Here is a 14,756-nt window from a genome sequence, read left to right on the forward strand (position 1 = left end):
TAAAGATGGTGACGTCATATCAGACTGGATGGAGAGAAAGTTACTGGACGGTAAGATGTCCGTATGTGTGGCAGATGTATGGCGGGCGATCTCGAAGAAATGATTGTTGCTAAAGAATTTGTCAAAAGCCCGATAGCTCTTGTTCCCTCAGACGGATATGGACAGAAACAACAGTACAGCAAAGTATCCATTCAGTGGATGGAGTGGCTGAGACATAAAACGGGAGAAAACATCAGACATGCTTTAAACGGTGGTGAGAAGAAATTATTATAATTACGTAGATATGACATATATTTTGAAGAAGAAAAATCAAGTTACATGTACTGTTACAGTAGGGCCTTTGAAAGTCAAAATACAATCTCACTCCCGCCAGTTGACATTGCACCCTTGACCTTGACCCCTCCATAGTTAAAAAAAATGACACCATCATTTTTTTTTAATTGGGTGGCCTACTGAACATTTTGAAATATGGTGTCAACCAGCCACGGACTATAACAACTTCGACGGAAATCGCGGTCCGGTAGCCTAGGCTAGGCCTAACATACAATTTCTAGCTTTGACGTCATCGGTTCAAAACAAGCACCTTTGCGATGAAGATTGGGATTGATTCGGAGTTGATTTTCTCAAACGATATAAATAGGCCTATAGGTTCTAGATAAAATTCAGACAAGAAATTTATTCAATTAATTATTAGAACAATTCATTTTAAAACATTGTCTGATATATGTGACGAAAGCTATAGGCTATCCATCTATACAGTGGGTACTCTATACAGTAACGTTAGGCCTAGAGTCTAGTAGGAAATAGGATAGGCCTACGTACATGCATTTCCTAATTACCGGAAAAGACCACTTTCGATTTACAACACGGGCCATGTGCAGATGCATGTGGTATATTTTACGTAGATACATGGTAAAAAAAATCGTTACCAAAACGATATGACGCGCCTTCTAATGATGGGCCTATTATTCAACAAGCTAACTTTGAAACTTGTGATCACTGATGTTGACGTTTTTGATCACCACAGTTCATCAAGGACCAAGTCGCCATAGAAAACCGCAGAAGTAGTGCTACCACATGCACTAGTGAACTTCTTGCAAGACTTGTCGTGTAGAGTGAACGACTAACACACTTCGGGCTATGTATCAACTTTGTAGTACAGGAGGATCAGATCAGACATGGTGGAGGTGTTCAAAATCATCAACAAAATAGAAATTGTGGACCATCAAAGAATGTTCTCCTTTGTAAAATATGGATCTACCAGAGGACACTCAAAAATATTTATACAAGAGACAATACGAGCAAAAATGTGTTCATGCAGTAACTGAGTCACCTCGCAATGGAATTCACTATATACCAGAATCAGTTGTATCCGCGCCAAAAACTAAATAGTTTCAAAAGCTGCATAAACAATCACTGGAAAGACCACCGCAAAAAATTCAAACCATCATTCTGATATGTCCAGGATCAAATGTGCTAAATATGGACCAAGAGACAATTCACAGTGTTCTATATCTCCCCATCTATATTCTGTAAATAGTTATATTTTAAATACTATGAAAGGACTTGTTTGAGTAAGTGCTTCTATAAGTTTCAATTTATTTTAACTACAAGTGTCTACATACATATTTATTCTGTTATTACAATGTATGTAAACTAATACCAGTATATACATGCATGTATATATACACATACACACACCAGAAGAAGTATTAATTATTATAAGGGAAACGACAACCGACAACCGCATCTACAACGAGCCAATGGCAATCAAGGCATCTTTTGCAAGCCAGTACAGGCTTCCTTTGTGGCAGATTTCAGCCATAGTTGATGATACAAGCCTGCATAACAGTTTTTATGAACATGCATTGACAGCTAGCTTGTAGACTATACTGAGTAGGCCAAGTCTACTGTAACTGCACCAAGGATTGAAGATGAAGGCACATTTATATGTTGGGTAAGTATATTTCAATTTCTCTATACAGTAATGTACAAAATGTATTATATTATAGTGCAAAAATCATAAGAATGAAACGCACTGTGATATATCCTTGCCTTGCATGTATATATATCATGGTTTGAATTATATAGATTACTCTCCCCCCCCACACACACACATGTATAGCACACACACACATTTTTTTCTGTCTGTGGGCCTATTTCCCCCCCCCCCCCCAACCCCCCTCCTTAATGTGAATAGCATACCAGCCAGCGGCGTAGCTAGGTTTGGATATGCCTGCATGCCTGGGGGTGCAGGGGGCGACAGCCCCCTGCTCAGGGTCCAGGGGCGAAGCCCCGGTAGGGGGTATGGGGGGCGAAGCCCCCCAGAAGCTGACGGGACATTGTTACAATGTAGTAACCATTTTACTCCAATGGTTAAATGGAGGTCACGATATCTAGTTGATAAACATGCAGAACTATATACGAAATTAGAACAGTGGTGATTTTTTATATACATATAATCGTACTATACTAGACTCCCCTGACAAGTGCTCGAACAAAAAACACGGGTTTTTGCCTGTAAAAATCAAAATAGTAAGCAATGGGAGAATTTTGTGTTATTTCAACTGATGAAAAACTTATGGCAAATATTTTAAACAAAATTGAAATTAAGTTTACGTGTTGGTTTGTTTATGACAGCCAGGCAAAGACCACTGTCAAAATGGCGTAAATTGCGTAAGAAGGGACCAGTCCACGATCACCTCAATAAAAAAATTAAACATAGTATTTATAACCTATTTTTCTACCTATCCTGTTCTAATTCTAACAATTACAACAAAAATATTTTCTAAATCAACAATCTGTTCATATTCGACAAATATAAAAGTCAACTATTTCGTGAGTAGACACTGAAAATCATGGATTAACACGCGTTTAAACGGGGCGGGAAGTGAACTAAAATTGAAAAATTCACTTTGGCCAAGAACATGTTGCAATTGCTATTTTAGTTGATTTATTATCATTTTAATATAGTTATATACTTTTAGAATATTTCCAACTTTTCATGCGATGTTGTTTATTTTGGTATTCGTAAGTGTTTCCCGATTCAAAAGCCACATTTGCTTGAGGGATTTTTGTAAAGAAGTCTAATATTGTCTTCGACAAGATTCAAACAATCAAATTTAACAACTAAATGCACGTGGTAACCGGAAATATATAGACTGTTTTCCAGAATGGCCAATCTTGAAGTTTTTCTAATGTGCACAAAGTTATGTTAGGCATATAGTTGGACATATCATATGTATTTATACGTAATTTATATTCTGCAGCGTTACGTGTATTCAAATGTTGTGTTTTTTCTGACTGTATAAAAATGTAAGTAAGAATATTTTTTGCATGCTTGAGCATGCAAGCATGCACGGGCGCTACGCCACTGCCAGCTGGCATTCTCGGCTGGCTGTCAAGCTATCACTATACTGACATCTAGTGAAAGGAAGGGAAGTAATTCTGATGGATGAGAATGACCAGCTGGATGTATGAGAGTTTGTGTGAGTGAGTGGTTATTATTACATGAATGAAAAGACAGATTTTCTATCCAGTATCATAATTATATTTGCCTGGGACATGTACGTGAATAATTGGTTTTAAATCTTGAGTAAATATTATGGTATTGTAATTGTTGGCACAAGTTTTTCTATGAAGTCAACAAGTACAATATGTTTTGTGACAAGATATATATATTAAAGGGACAATTCACTCTAATTCTTTTACAGAACAAAGAAGCAAAATATGGCATAAATGTATTGTTCTACATTTCTTATGAAACATATAACACAAAATATTGACAAATTCCACGTCATTATTAATTATTTTAATTGATACTGTTGTAATTACAAATCGTTGATCAATACGATTAAGCAGGTACAGTATGTATGCTGTACCCGTACCCGAGCCAAAGTCACTCACATTAAATAAATGAACTACATAACCACTGAGGAGGTGATGAAATGACTTTTTAGACAAGATAATTCACTTAATAAGGTAAACACACTACTGTCAGAGCGATTTGAGAAGTTCTAGACAAAAGTTGCATTACTCTACGAGCAAGGGACAGGGTTCGGCATACAAGATGGTCGACCACAATGTGTAATGGCAGACAGCGAGCGAGTATGAGCATTTCACACGCATTTCACCAGCAGTGTTTTTCCTGGGCATTTTGGGAAATTGCCACCTGGTGAAAATTGGGAAATTTTGTGCGATAAAAGGATACTTATGAAATGAAAAATTTTAATGGTGTTTATGGAAATTTTAGAAAAGTTAGAAATACACAATTATCCTTCTCCAAGAATCAAGTGTAAGAATGTATACTAAAATACAACGTTCAAACTTGGGATTTCCGGAATTTTTTTGTTTTGTCACACAAAATAGGCGTCAACTCACTGATTTGGGAAATTTAGACATAGATTTGGGAAAAAATAACAAGGAATACAATTGGGAATGGGGCCTTATTTCGGCCCCAAATATATAGGCAGGAAAAACACTGCACCATCATGGGTGTTTCTGGCATATCACTGTAAAACCGACTGATCTAATTTCCATTAGAACTGGGTTTTTTCGATATATGTACAAATTTTAATGTTCTCTTAGACTGAATTGCCCCTTTAATAATCTAATAAGTAATTTTTATTTGTTTTCATACTAAACCCAGATTGGCAGTTTCTTTTTCTTCATATACTATGAAGAAAAAATCCTAGAATGGTGCAAAAATGGGACCTAATCATGACGTCACAATAGAGACATTGACGTTGCGTATTGATTTACAAAAAAGTAATCCATTGGAAAATCAATAGAATCGTACGTAAACATACTTAATTTGATCAAGTAGACTGAAAAATTAACTATTTAAGCATTGATGTAACTATTTGTTAACTTCAAAGGGTTATGAAATAAATTTTGTTTGTAAACTTTTGTAAGAATCCAGTATGCGGATTCACACAGTTTAAAGAATATTGTGTTATGATCAACAAGGACTTTTCTTTGGGAATTTATAGTCCACTTGATATCAATAACTGTACTTGGATATAATATTTTAGTGGTTAATCCCTTGTAGAATAATGTTATGATGGTCTTACCAGGACATAGTACAAAACTATATCGGGACTACATAAGATGACTTATATTGGAGTTATTTCCCTTGATCAGTACTGCGCTGACGAATAAAGATTTTTAAAAAGTGAAAAAAATCTTTTTTTAAAAAGTATTCCGGATTGAACACTAGTTGCGCCTAAATTGTAACTCTCCTGTTGTGAAGATTAAACAAGGGCCCAATGGGCCCGAATCGCTCACCTGCAATCTGGTAATTATACATGGTTCATACTTAACAAATAGAGTAAATAGGAATTTATATCATCCCTAAGCACATTAGAGGCCTCTTTGCCTCTTGGTTATTAATAGAGGCCTCTTTGCCTCTTGGTTATTAAAAAGAAGTCGTTTAAAGATTTTAGCCTATTTGACCCCTGTGACCTTGAATGAAGGTCAAGGTCATTCTTTTGAACAAACTTGGTAGCCCTTGATCCCAGCATGCCACAGGCCTAATATCAGGTCCCTATGCCTTTTGGTTTTTAAGAAGAAGTCTTTTAAAGATTTTAGCCTATTTGACCCCTGTGACCTTGAATGAAAGTCAAGGTCATTCATTTTAACAAAATTTGTAGCGCTTCATCCCAACATGTCACATGCCTAATATCAGGTCTCTAGCCCTCTTGGTTATTAAGAAGAAGTTGTTTAAAGATTTTAGCCTATCTGACCCCTTTAACCTTGAATGAAGGTAACGTCATTCATTCGAACAAACTTTGTAGCCCTTGATCCCAGCATGCCATAGGCCCAATATCAGGTCCCTAGACTGTTTGGGTATTAAGAAGAAGTTGTTTAAAAATTCTAGCCTTTTTGACCCCATGTGACCTTGAATGATAGCCAAGGTCATTCATTTGAACAAGCTTGGTAGTCCTTCATCCCAGCATGTTACATGCCAAATATCGGGTCTCTAGGCCTCTTAGTTATGAAGCAGAAGTCTTAACAAGATATTTCAATCTATTTGATCCCTGTGACCTTGAATGAAGGTCAAGGTCATTCATTTGAACAAACTTGGTAGCACTCTATCCCAGTATGTCACAGGCCTACTATCAGGTTCCTAGGCCTCTTGGTTATTAAAAAGAAGTTGTTTAAAGATTTTAGCCTATTTGACCCCTGTGACCTTGAATGAAGGTCAAGGTCATTTATTTGAACAAACTTGGAAGCCCTCTATCCCAGCATGCCACAGGCCCAATATCAGGTCCCTAGGCCTCTTGGTTATTAAGAAGAAGTCGTTCAAAGTTTTAAGCCTTTTTTGACCCCTGTGACCTTGAATGAAGGTCAAGGTCATTTATTTGAACAAACTTGGAAGCCCTCTATCCCAGCATGCCACAGGCCCAATATCAGGTCCCTAGGCCTCTTGGTTATTAAGAAGAAGTCGTTTAAAGATTTAAGCCTTTTTGACCCCTGTGACCTTGAATGAAGGTCAAGGTCATTTATTTGAACAAACTTGGTAGCCCTCGATCCCAGCATGCTGCAGGCCCAATATCAAAATCCTAGGCCTCTTGGTTATTAAAAAGAAGTCGTTTAAAGATTTTAGCCTATTTGACCCCTGTGACCTTGAATGAAGGTCAAGGTCATTCATTTCAACAAACTTGGTAGCCCTTTATTAGGTCATCTGACCCGAAGGGTCAGGATGACCTATTGTCATCATGCACCGTCCGTCGTCGTGCGCCGTGCGCCGTGCGCCGTGCGCCGTCCGCCGTCCGCCGTGCGCCGTGCGTAAACTTTTTATTCAAACGACTTCTTCTCAATAACCGGAAGGCCCAGGGTACTCATATTTGGCCTGTAGGTTGCTGGGATGGAGGGCTACCAAGTTTGTTCAAATGAATGACCTTGACCTTCATTCAAGGTCACAGGGGTCAAAAAGGCAAAAATCTTTAAACAACTTCTTCTCAAGAACCAGAAGGCCCAGGGTACTGATATTTGCCCTGTAGGATGCTGGGATGAAGGGCTACCAAGTTTGTTCAAATAAATGACCTTGACCTTCATTCAAGGTCACAGGGGTCAAATAGGCTAAAATCCTTTAAACAACTTCTTGTGAATAACTAAGAGGCCTAGAGACCTGATATTAGGCCTGTGGCATGCTGGGATGAAGGGCTACCAAGTTTGTTCAAATAAATGACCTTGACCTTCATTCAAGGTCACGAGGGTCAAAAAGGCTAAAATCTTTAAACAACTTCTTCTCAAGAAGCAGAAGGCCCAGGGTACTGATATTTGGCCTGTATGATGCTGGGATGAAGGGCTACCAAGTTTGTTCAAATAAATGACCTTGACCTTCATTCAAGGTCACAGGGGTCAAATAGGCTAAAATCCTTTAAACAACTTCTTGTGAATAACTAAGAGGCCTAGAGACCTGATATTAGGCCTCGATGTGGCATGCTGGGATGAAGGGCTACCAAGTTTGTTCAAATAAATGACCTTGACCTTCATTCAAGGTCACAGGGGTCAAAAAGGCTAAAATCTTTAAACAACTTCTTCTCAAGAACCAGAAGGCCCAGGGTACTGATATTTGGCCTGTAGGATGCTGGGATGAAGGGCTACCAAGTTTGTTCAAATAAATGACCTTGACCTTCATTCAAGGTCACAGGGGTCAAATAGGCTAAAATCATTTAAACAACTTCTTGTGAATAACTAAGAGGCCTAGAGACCTGATATTAGGCCTGTGGCATGCTGGGATGAAGGGCTACCAAGTTTGTTCAAATAAATGACCTTGACCTTCATTCAAGGTCACGAGGGTCAAAAAAGCTAAAATCTTTAAACAACTTCTTCTCAAGAACCAGAAGGCCCAGGGTACTGATATTTGGCCTGTAGGATGCTGGGATGAAGGGCTACCAAGTTTGTTCAAATACATGACCTTGACCTTCATTCAAGGTCACAGGGGTCAAATAGGCTAAAATCCTTTAAACAACTTCTTGTGAATAACTAAGAGGCCTAGAGACCTGATATTAGGCCTGTGGCATGCTGGGATGAAGGGCTACCAAGTTTGTTCAAATAAATGACCTTGACCTTCATTCAAGGTCACGAGGGTCAAAAAGGCTAAAATCTTTAAACAACTTCTTCTCAAGAACCAGAAGGCCCAGGGTACTGATATTTGGCCTGTAGGATGCTGGGATGAAGGGCTACCAAAGTTGTTCAAATAAATGACCTTGACCTTCATTCAAGGTCACAGGGGTCAAATAGGCTAAAATCCTTTAAACAACTTCTTGTGAATAACGAAGAGGCCTAGAGACCTGATATTAGGCCTGTGGCATGCTGGGATGAAGGGCTACCAAGTTTGTTCAAATAAATGACCTTGACCTTCATTCAAGGTCACGAGTGTCAAAAAGGCTAAAATCTTTAAACAATTTCTTCTCAAGAACCAGAAGGCCCAGGGTACTGATATTTGGCCTGTAGGATGCTGGGATGAAGGTCTACCAAGTTTGTTCAAATAAATGACCTTGACCTTCATTCAAGGTCACAGGGGTCAAATAGGCTAAAATCCTTTAAACAACTTCTTGTGAATAACTAAGAGGCCTAGAGACCTGATATTAGGCCTGTGGCATGCTGGGATGAAGGGCTACCAAGTTTGTTCAAATAAATGACCTTGACCTTCATTCAAGGTCACGAGGGTCAAAAAGGCTAAAATCTTTAAACAACTTCTTCTCAAGAACCAGAAGGCCCAGGGTACTGATATTTGGCCTGTAGGATGCTGGGATGAAGGGCTACCAAGTTTGTTCAAATAAATGACCTTGACCTTCATTCAAGGTCACAGGGGTCAAATAGGCTAAAATCCTTTAAACAACTTCTTGTGAATAACTAAGAGGCCTAGAGACCTGATATTAGGCCCGTGGCATGCTGGGATGAAGGGCTACCAAGTTTGTTCAAATAAATGACCTTGACCTTCATTCAAGGTCACGAGGGTCAAAAAGGCTAAAATCTTTAAACAACTTCTTCTCAAGAACCAGAAGGCCCAGGGTACTGATATTTGGCCTGTAGGATGCTGGGATGAAGGGCTACCAAGTTTGTTCAAATAAATGACCTTGACCTTCATTCAAGGTCACAGGGGTCAAATAGGCTAAAATCCTTTAAACAACTTCTTGTGAATAACTAAGAGGCCTAGAGACCTGATATTAGGCCTGTGGCATGCTGGGATGAAGGTCTACCAAGTTTGTTCAAATAAATGACCTTGACCTTCATTCAAGGTCACGAGGGTCAAATAGGCTAAAAAATCTTTAAACAACTTCTTCTCAAGAACCAGAAGGCCCAGGGTACTGATATTGGGCCTGTGACATGCTTGGATGAAGGGCTACCAAGTTTGTTCAAATGAATGACCTTAACGTTCATTCAAGGTCACGGGGGTCAAAAAGGCTAAAATATTTAAATGACTTCTTCTCAAGAACCAGAAGGCCCAGGGTACTGATATTTGCCCTGTAGGATGCTGGGATGAAGGGCTACCAAGTTTGTTCAAATAAATGACCTTGACCTTCATTCAAGGTCACAGGGGTCAAATAGGCTAAAATCATTTAAACAAATTCTTGTGAATAACGAAGAGGCCTAGAGACCTGATATTAGGCCTGTGGCATGCTGGGATAAAGGGCTACCAAGTTTGTTCAAATGAATGACCTTGATCTTCATTCAAGGTCACAGGGGTCAAATAGGCTAAAATCTTTAAATGACTTCTTCTTAAGAACCAGAAGGCCCAGGGTACTGATATTGGGCATGTAGGATGCTGGGATGAAGGGCTATCAAGTTTATTCAAATGAATGACCTTGATCTTCATTTAAGGTCACGGGCGGCAAATAGACTAAAATCTTTAAATGACGTCTTCTCAAGAACCAGAAGGCCCAGGGTACTGATATTGAGCATGTGGCATGCTGGTAGCATGCTGGGATGAAGGGCTACCAAGTTTGTTCAAATGAATTACCTTGACCTTCAATCAAGGTCACAGAGGTCAAATAGGCTAAAATCTTTAAACGACTATGTTGTATTGTACTAATAGTCAGATGACCGTTAAGGCCCATGGGCCTCTTGTCCTAGCATGTTACAGGCCAAATATCGGGTCTCTAGGCCTCTTGGTTATGAAGCAGAAGTCTTAACAAGATATTTCAATCTATTTGACTCCTGTGACCTTGAATGAAGGTCAAGGTCATTCATTTGAACAAACTTGGTAGCCCTTCATCCCAGCATGCTATAACTCAAATTTCAGGACTCTAGGTCTCCAAGTTTTGGAGAAGAAGTTGTTTAAATGGAAAAGTTGACGCCGGACGGCCGGACGACGGACGGACGACGGAGGCTGCACCCATAGCATAAGCTCACTTGCCCTTCGGGCAGGTGAGCTAATAAAATGAGTTCGCAAGCATGGTTGTCTCTGTCAGGCCGGTAAACAACATATACATGTACATGCAACATAACGAGAGGTCGTATACTGCATTATAAACTACTTTACTCTACATAAGGAGATTGTACAGTTCATTCAGCAATTAATCCATAACTTACAAGTAAAGATGAAACTATGTAGAGTCAGTGTTAACATTGATGATGCACACAAAACACAGGCATAGCAGATAGATTATATAAAGTCGAATCTGCTACACAATAAATGGGAATTTGTTCATATATTTGATTCATCCGGATTTTTCATACCTATGTCCGGATCTGTCTATTATTAATGACTATCCAAGATGGCAGCCTTAAACGCTGCGCTAGCGTAGTTATAATGTCCATAATATACAGTATATATATACTCGTTAGTTGTGTGGCAGAAGTTTATAGTATTAGATCACACGCCTATCGCCAGGTTCTTAAGGTACGTTGATAATGCTAGTGGACACTCAGTATTTTCGTTGAATTTGGTCTAATTTTGAAGTGATTCGGAGCGTAATCCATAGAGTGCCTCACTTTAAACCAGAAGCTAGTACTTGTGTATTAATTAAGTGGAAAGGGGCCGGCTTACATATGGGAAGCATTATGTTACTGTTGTAATTTCACTCAATCTTGATTGTCATATGTTTACGACAATATTGTTTCTTAACCAACACACATGTTGTGAGCTGTGGGGTGCTTTATTTTTATTACATCTAAGAGTAAACAGATGGTAACAAATTGCTTCCCTGTTTACAACGCGTAGAAGATTCCAGATTCTTAAAATGCATTAGTTGTTACCATATGTACCAAATATGTTATTTGCGGGAGGGGTCTTATTTGCGGTGAAATACGGTATATCACACATGTACGTAAGTTTCAGCTAGAGTATTCAACCTAAAAATACTTCTATCTTCATTCTTCTGTGACCATTTATATTAGTGGCTACTGAACTCGAGGGGAGACTGCAGGTTTAAAAATAAGGATCCATTCTTCTATTGTTAGGTGGCCATTTTGAAAATGTGTCTTTTTTCACTTTAAGTAGAGCCAAAGTTTTACCATTTTTAGCGCACCTGGCCCGAAGGGCCGTTGAGCTTATGTCATGGCGCGGTGTCCGTTGTCCGTCCGTCCGTCCGTCAACATTTCCTTTAAATCGCTACTAGTAATAGAGTTCTGCATGAATTGTAACCAAATTTGGCCAGAAACATCGTTGGGGGAACGGGAACAGCACTTATTAATTTTGGCTCTGACCCCCCTGGGGCAGGTGGGGTGGGGCCCAATAGGGGAAATAGAGATTAATCCTATAAATTGCTACTTGTCTTAGAGTTCTGCATGGATTGTATTAACCAAATTTGACCACAAACATCCTTGGGGGAAGGGGAACAGAACTTGTATAAATTTTGGCTCTGACCCCCCTGGGGCAGGAGGGGTGGGGCCCCAATAGGGGAAATAGAGATAAATCCTATAAAGATTTTTAAAAAGTGAAAAAAATCTTTTTTTAAAAAGTATTCCAGATTGAACACTAGTTGCGCCTAAATTGTAACTCTCCTGTTGTGAAGATTAAATAAAATGAGTCGGCAAGCATGGTTGTCTCTGTCAGGCCGGTAAACAACATATACATGCGACATAACGAGAGGTCGTATACTGCATTATAAACTACTTTACTCTACATAAGGAGATTGTACAGTTCATTCAGTAATTAATCCATAACTTACAAGTAAAGATGAAACTATGTAGAGTCAGTGTTAACATTGATGATGCACACAAAACACAGGCATAGCAGATAGATTATATAAAGTCGAATCTGCTACACAATAAATGGGAATTTGTATGATTCTTGGGATTTTTTTTTAGTATAAAATCAAGATTTTTCATACCTATATCCGGTTCTGTCTATTATTGGCGGATCGCCAGCTGTCAATCAAACTGCTTGGCACCGTCCCCTTTTGCATATGACCTTAGCCGCCAATTTGAATGCTCCGACATGACAGCCATTTGTTTACGTCAACACTGTAGACTTGTAGGGCGGGCGTAATTTGAAAATTCGGGTTTTACGTTGGTGTTAAGATAAATATACCAGCAATAATCGACATCCTGATAGATTTGTTGGAAATTCTTCATTAAAACCTTTTCCTGAACCTGGACAGCACGTCTACGTGTGTAAGCTTACACATGTGCCAAAAGGTAAAACTGTTTTTAAAGTAACTCACGCATATGTTACATTTATACAGATCAAAAAGAAGTGTTAGTTGAACTTAGTTCTAAATTTGTTCCTATCGTTTTCAAATTCAAATTCTTTATTTGCATTAAGTTTTTCAACTTATTTGCTTTTTACAAATAATATCCAAATACAATTTGCATACATACAGGATAAGTGGAGAATGGACAAAGCATTACATTAATTACTTTCTCAAAATAGTTGCATTATAAATATATTTACTAAGTAGATTTAATTCTTTTATATTTGTAGTACTCAAAAGTTTAGTTATAATTTAAATACAGATGGTTTTTCCCAATAATGTCTTATAATTTTTTTTCGAATATCTTGATAAATTGGACAAATAAGAATAAAATGATATTCGTCCTCAATATCACGACAAGGGTCACAAAACTTACAAACACACTCACTTCTATCTAAATTTGAAATACGTCCAGATTCAATGCACAAGTTATGTGCCGATAACCTTATTTTTGTCAATACAATACAATTTTTGTTTGGGATATACTTTGTCAAATAAGTTTGTAAAACAACTTGATTCACCAGGTGATGATATAAATAGCACTTAGAAGAGTTTTCTAATATAGATGACAACTCTTGAAAAGCTATATCATTAATTCTTTGATTGATTATTGGTAAAATATTTGAAGGAACAACTTTATGCTGGTTTACCCAAACATCACCAAAACCATGACTGTACAATATATCTTTAACACATTCTACCCAATTAGATACATTGTTCGATTTTGGTAAATTCAATAAAACATTATAGGCAGTTTTTAAAATACAGTTATTAGAATATATAATTTTCAACCAGTATTTTATGATTCGATACTTTCTGGTGTAAAAAAGAGGAAAACGCCCAAGTTCAAAATAAACCATTACATTGCATGTGGATTTTTTAACATGTAATACCTTTTTACAGAATTCAAGCTGTATCTTTTCAAGATCTGGAGCTTTACAGCCACCCCAGACTCCCGATGCATAACTTAATACACTGTTAACATATGTATCAAATAAATTTAAAAGAGTAACAAAATTCATTTGCATAGATTTACATTTTGAAAACAAAGCAAACACAGCCTTTCGCCCTTGTTCTGACAACTTTTTTTGTAAAGCACTAAACTTATTATTAAATTTAAAAACAACTCCCAAATACGTAAATTGGTCTACAACCTCCAACTGTTTGTCATCATAAAACCAACAATCTTCTTTACGTAACTTGCCACTTTTTCTAAAAACCATTATTTTTGTTTTTTCAACATTCACAGTTAGATTCCACGTTTCACAATAATTATGTAGGTTGTCCAGCATGTTTTGTAAATCTCTGACAGATTCCGCAAACAAAACTAAATCATCAGCATACATCATGAAAAAAAGGCTTAACTCACCAAATTGGTTATTATTTACTCCATGTTCTATAAAATAGTTTTCAAAGTCATTAACATACAACTAAAACGTTATCGGTGACATAATTTCTCCTTGAGCAAGGCCCATATTGTTTACAAAAAAATCTGAACATCACCCATTTATAGTTGCACAAAATTTTACTTGGCTATACATTGATTTAATAGTTTTGAGTAAGTTTCCTCTTAAATTCCAAGTTGAGATAATTTAAACCACAATTTGCATCTATCTATAGAGTCGAAAGCTCTTTTAAAATCCACATAACAGCAAAATAATCTTTTATTGTCACTAAGAGATTTCGTAATAATAGAATGGAGCACAAAAATAGCATCAACTGTACTTAATCCAGGGCGAAACCCAAATTGGGCATCAGTAACAACACAGTTTGATTCCGACCATTGTATAAGACGATTATTTTAAATTGAATATGTAAAAAGTTTTGCCATACAGCTAAGAAGACTAAATATACCTCTATTATTGGCAGGGTCACTACCTATCACGACCTACAGATTTCTGATTGTTCGCTCACGTACATTATAGGCCTAATGTTACTTCCTAACGATATATAAAGTCGAAAAGTGTACAATACCATATTAGATACATGTATGGTTTAGACGAAAACACTTTTTGTCTGCAGGGCCACATGTCATGTCTGTATTCACGGTCTATATACTATGTACGATTGCCATACGTACTTTTGTACATTAATGTCATTCTAATT

The 14,756-nt window shown here is 37.7% G+C and overlaps 1 protein-coding gene across 2 annotated transcripts in view; it reads left to right on the plus strand.

The window, feature by feature from the left end:
- The first annotated feature begins 852 nt into the window (after nt 1–852).
- The window catches only part of LOC138331266 (uncharacterized), a 59,816-nt gene continuing 45,912 nt past the window's right edge, over nt 853–14,756 (plus strand). Inside the window, exon 1 of one of the 2 annotated variants that reach the window (XM_069278781.1) lies at nt 853–1,957. In XM_069278781.1, coding sequence (XP_069134882.1) covers nt 1,951–1,957 — 7 coding nt within the window. In that variant the 5' untranslated portion in view covers nt 853–1,950. The remainder of the gene's footprint in view (nt 1,958–14,756) is intronic. The other variant, XM_069278780.1, reaches the window with a different exon arrangement.

This window comes from Argopecten irradians, chromosome 9, assembly GCF_041381155.1.
Source record: "Argopecten irradians isolate NY chromosome 9, Ai_NY, whole genome shotgun sequence".
NCBI lineage: Eukaryota > Metazoa > Mollusca > Bivalvia > Pectinida > Pectinidae > Argopecten > Argopecten irradians.